At 40.9% G+C, this 5,534-nt stretch overlaps 1 protein-coding gene across 1 annotated transcript; it reads left to right on the plus strand.

The window, feature by feature from the left end:
- The first annotated feature begins 2,145 nt into the window (after window positions 1–2,145).
- Window positions 2,146–5,534, plus strand: LOC102686126 (immunoglobulin lambda-1 light chain-like). Its single transcript, XM_069188204.1, has 3 exons — window positions 2,146–2,530; window positions 2,943–3,302; window positions 5,057–5,534. The coding sequence occupies exons 1-3, from the start codon at window positions 2,488–2,490 to the stop codon at window positions 5,392–5,394; spliced, it is 741 nt and encodes a 246-aa protein (XP_069044305.1). The 5' UTR covers window positions 2,146–2,487; the 3' UTR covers window positions 5,395–5,534.

The raw sequence follows: 5,534 nt of genomic DNA on the forward strand, positions 1-5,534 counted from the left end.
ATGCAAAAGAAGATTTTGCAATTTTGAAACTATTTTGATTCTCTTGATTTGATTACTGCACATTACACATAGCGTTTGAGATTTAACTTTAAGATTACACTTTCTTAAAAACTATATTGAAGTAAAAGCCTGATTTATGCCTTAGAATCCATTTGTGTAGATCAATAAAGACCTTAATCAGGTCTTATCAGGGGGCGCTCACCCTGTGGTCTAGGTTGGTCCTAATTCCAAAGTATAGTGATGGGGAAACTATACTATAAAAAGGCACTGTCTTTCGGATGAGACATAAAACTAAAGTCCTGACTCTCTGTGGTCATTAAAAAGTCCAGGGCATTTCTTGAAAAGAGTAGGGGTGTTATCCCAGTGTCCTGGTCAAATTTCCCATTGGCCCTTACAAATAATGGCCTCCTAATAATCTCCATCTATAAATTGGCTTCATCACTCTGTTCTCCTCCCCACTAATAGCTGTTGTGTGCTGAGTGGACTGGCACACTATGGCTGCCGTAGATGGTGGATGCTGCACATCGGTGGTAGAGGGGAGTCCCCAGTACCTGTAAAGCGCTTTGAGTGGAGTGTCCAGAAAAGCACTATAGAAGTGTAAGCAATTATTATTATTAATCATGAAGCTGAACCTTAGAGCCAGTAACAAAACTTTTGCAAAGCATTTAAAACATGCATGTGTGTTCTGCTCCAGAAACTTCAAGAGCTGAAATCCTATGAAAATTAGAGGTTTGCTGAGGATTATACTCACTTTTATCCTGAATCTAGTCAGTCTCCTCTGTAACAATACCTTTTATGAGACATATTTCAAAATAGTGGTACAGAGGCGTGGCTGTTAGCACTGCAGTCTCAGTGAACTTTGATCCTGGTTTTGATTTCAGACAGCTGTTTTTGTGGAGTCTACATTCTCTCTAAAGAGACACGCTGTGCAGGTTAACTGGTGTGTCTCAATTCTCTCCTGCACAGGTGACTGGATGGCACAGTTACTTCAAATAGATGGACATACTGTATTTAGCTAAAAGTACTAATAGTTAGAATTTTGAATCACTGAGCTACACCAGTACTACCATGAGGGTGTTTATTGATGTGGTACAATGCTCAAACAAGGTGATGTTACAATCAATGAAATGTACTGTATATATAGTATTTCAACAAATTGAGATAAACCCTTAAATTCATCTTCTTTTGATAACCATACAATAATAGAAAAAAACTGTATTTCAAAGCAGTTATTTGACACTGATCTCAAAAATCACAAATTTAAGGTTTCCTTCACCACGCTGCTGTTCCCTGTTTATCTGCAGTTACGTCTCCTGCTCTCTCAGCTGCTTCTATTTCTCTCTCTATAGTGTCTCTTATCTCCTGCTCTCCTCTCATCGGCTGGTCTCTCAGCTGCTCCTTCATCACTCTGCCCTCTTCTCTCTCCATCTCCTCATTTCTCTTCCACTCTGCTCCTCTTCCCCTAGTCTCTCAGCTTCTGCTTCTCTTTCTCTACTGTCTCTGATATCTCCTGGTCTTCTCTCATCTACTGGTCTCTCAGCTGCTCCTTCTCCTCACTGTACAGTGTCTCTTTATCTTCTGGTCTCCTCTCATCTGCTGGTCTCTCAGCTGCTCCTTCTCCCTCTTGCCTCTTGTACAGCTCCTTTTCCCCTCTGTAACCCCTGTGGAAGGTCTCTTCATCACTTTTCTCCGTTCTCTCTCCAGTTCCTATCTTTTCTCCTACTCTGCTCTTTGTTTCCTGGTCTTTCAGCTGTTCCATCTCCTCTTTCTGCAACATTTTCTGCTGCATTTTCACATCCTGTGGTAGATCCACATGTCTCTGTCCTCTTTCCACCCCTCTTCTACCTGTCCAAAATACAGCTGCAGATCATTTGATATGTTCCAACATTACAGTAATTTGTGCCTCCTATATTCTTTCAGCTGTTGGATTAAGATGAGATTTCCATGGCTGTTTTTGTTTAAACCCTTCTTCATGGTGTATTTTAGTATTGTTTTTTTTGTAGATCACTGATTGTCCACAGTGTAGGCAGAACATCTTGGATGACAGCACTAGCTAAGTAGATTTATTACCATTAATTCACAGGCCTTACTGACCCTTTTAGAAGACTATTGTTCATCAGCATAGCACTGGAGACCTACTGTGTATGTCTACGATTTCCATGCAGATCAATAGGGGAAGGGCCATCTTCTGCCTTCATGGAATTCTCCTCCAACAGCTCATTTCAGAAATCTTTCCTCAAAGTAGAAATCTTTCTCCCGGCAAATTTAAACACCTGACCTTACCTCTAAAAATAGCTGGTCAAAAACATGCTCGGAAAAGGAGAAAACAAACCTTCCCATAGCCAATCACAGCCTGCTGATTTACATAAATGTCCCCGATTTCTCTGAGTGACGCACGGATACCTCATAAACAGCCCTTCATAAGCTCCATCGGTCATAACGGCTGTGGGCACTGAGCGTTGTAACACCTTGAGGAAGACGTCCAAGATGCTTACCGTACAAGTCCTGGTTGCTCTGGTCTCTGTGACCCGTAAGTACTATTTTTTAACTAGAAAACTCACATTCCTTTTTTACAAATAGTATACGATTCCAACAAGAGAAACAGTCATTAGAAAATACTTCTTGAAATGGAAAGAAATCAATGGAATATCTTAAACAGGAAAGAATCAAACTGAGGACAATGAACCAAGGCAATACTGAACTCGAGAAATATGTGGATTATGAGTGACAATAAAATGTTTTTGCCATGTTGTCAAATTACAGAAGTCTCAAGCCTGAATTTGAAAAGGGTGTCCTATAGCAGGTGTATCGGAAAAAGACATTTCTGAAAAATCATTGGGATTTTGCACAATTTTGTGAAAACTCCAGCATTTCTAAAGAGAATTAAGAAATGCACACCAGTATTGCAGAGCATAATGTTAAACTGTTTTTATCATCCACAGTTGTCCAAGGAGGAGCAGTTTTCTCCCAGTCTCCCTCAGTCGTCCCTGTGTCTCTTGGAGATTCTGTCACTCTGGAGTGCTCAGTTAAGGGTGATAATGTCAGCAGAATAAATGTGTACTGGATTCGTCAGACCCCTGGGAAACAACCTGAGGGAGTAGTGAAATTTAATTCTGATAATAAGATCTACAGACCCTCTGCGATCCCTGATCGGTTTGTCCCGTCCAGGGATGAGTCCAAGAACAGCTATCTTCTCACAGTGAGCAACATTCAGGAGGGAGACGACTCTGTCTATTTCTGTTTCATGTACTATACTGATGGCGAACAGACATGGGGAGAAGGAACTCGCATCAAAGTTCTCAGTAAGTGTCTTAACTTTCTAAAACAGCAAAAACAAACAGATAACTCTGAATGCCACAGTATATAAATAACATGTATGTTATTCTATAATCATTATGATTAATGCTTAATCTCTATGACATCGATGCATAAAACTATTAAAGAAGCTAAATGATATTGAAATCACCATTATTAAAAATAAAGCACCTCTTAGATACTGTATAACCAGCTGTCTTTGGCGCTCTAGGACATTAACAAAATAAATGCAAATCATTTTGATTGTGCAGCTTCCAAAACTATTCACATTCCTTTACCTGCTGCCACAGAAGAATAATGGTGAATTCTCATGCAGCTTTTTAACAAAAAAATAACAAATAATGTATTTTATTTCATTTTGTGTCTACTTATATTCTGATGTTGAATGTCTCTATTAATCCATCAGTCCGTACACTTTCAGTCTACTTGTCCGGGTGAGAATAATGACGGTTTGCAAATCATAATTATCTTTATTATTTTCGAAAATATTTGATTATGCTTTAAAACATTTTTTGAAAAACACCCAGGTGAAACTACACCCCCCTTTTTTTGAAAATATTTACTGTATTCCCTACAGGAAAATAATTCACTTTAGGATCAGCAGGATTTTGCTTCCTCTCTTCTTCTTCCTGGTCGGTCCAGACATGTGTTAAAGAAGGAGACTGAGTGAACAATCACCAGCAATTTACATCATAGGATAACTGTAGGGTTCAGAAAATTCTTAGAAGAAAGAAAGCTGGCAGAATTACACAAAACACGTAGTGCATTGATGAGCATTGCTGCGCTCTGGGTTCAATTCCTGGGGTGCTGTCTATGTGGAGCTTGTATGTTCTCCTTGGGGTCATGTGGGTGTTCTCCAGGTGCCCCAGTTTCCTACAGTCCAAAGACACACCAGTAGGTTATTTGGCTTCTGGGAAAATCGGCCCCAGTGCGAGTGTGTGCGAGTTGTCTGGCAAAGGACTGGTGTTCTGTCCAGTTTGTATCCTACCTTGCACCCGTTGCTTGCTGTGATACTCCTGGGGTATCCCCAGTAACCCCAATCTCATGATACAACAGTATTTTTTCCAGGTATGCAGCTGAATTGCAATAATTTTGGTAAGGGCATGAAAATGTAGCTACTGTATGCCTGTGCAGGACAAATATTACTCTTATTAACACTTATTAAGTATTAAGTATTAATGTAATTCATTTCAATATTAATTATTTACATTTTAATATGCTCGTTTTCACTCCCCACACATTACATTTTATATTACAGATAAATTGTTTACCTTCACCAATGATTTTTGCCTTTCTAAGAGATGATGTTTAAATTCTTGTTGCGCTCATAGTCACGGGTTGTATCAGCTCAGGTAGTAGTTTAAATGTGAGTAAAGTGTCTTTCATAATGGCACAGAGCAAGACCTATGATAGCAAATGATACTGCATTATCCAACTTAAATTTTAAATATTACCAAAACATTCCAACAGCAAATAAAAAAGTTTAGAATTGTGTTTTAAATTATCCCAAAACCATGAGTGAAGCAGAATTATTTTCTGCAAGATAACTTGACTCTATATAAAGTTGGGTTAATATAAACTGATTAACCCATCTAACAGATATATGGAATAGGCAAGAAAACCCATGTTTCATAATATGTTTGCCTTTCACACACCTGAATTGATGAAACACCACACTATGCAGGCACACAGGTAAAGAGAGGATTTGAAAAGCTCATTTTCCATTTCCTTGCTCCTACAGAAAGCGGCCTCCCCCCTCCTGTCCTCCAGCTCTTCCCTCCGCCCACACAAGAGGTCTCCGCTAATGGCTCAGTGACGGTCACCTGCCTGTTGAGCGGTTTCTACCCCGGCTTCGTCGACGTGAGCTGGAGTGTGGACGGCGCCCCGGTCACCAGCGGCGTGCACAGCGCCCCCGTGTGGCTGGACAGCGCCAATGCCGCCCAGAACACCTACGTCACCAGCAGCTCCCTGAGCCTGCCCGCGGCGGAGTGGCAGACTCACGCGCTCTACTCCTGCATCGCCAAGCACGAGTCCAGCCCCACGCCCGTCATAGCATCCATCACCCCGCAGGGCTGCTGAGCGCCCCCTGGTGGCTCGAGAGGCTTCAGCATGCTGTTATGTGAACGCAAATGTCAAGATGTATGATCTCTGCAATTAAAATGTCTTCTTCTAATGTATCGCTTCAACTCTAGCATGATAAAGACATGAATCCGGTCTGA

The sequence above is a fragment of the Lepisosteus oculatus genome, chromosome 4 (genome assembly GCF_040954835.1).
Source record: "Lepisosteus oculatus isolate fLepOcu1 chromosome 4, fLepOcu1.hap2, whole genome shotgun sequence".
Classification (NCBI taxonomy): Eukaryota; Metazoa; Chordata; class Actinopteri; order Semionotiformes; family Lepisosteidae; genus Lepisosteus; species Lepisosteus oculatus.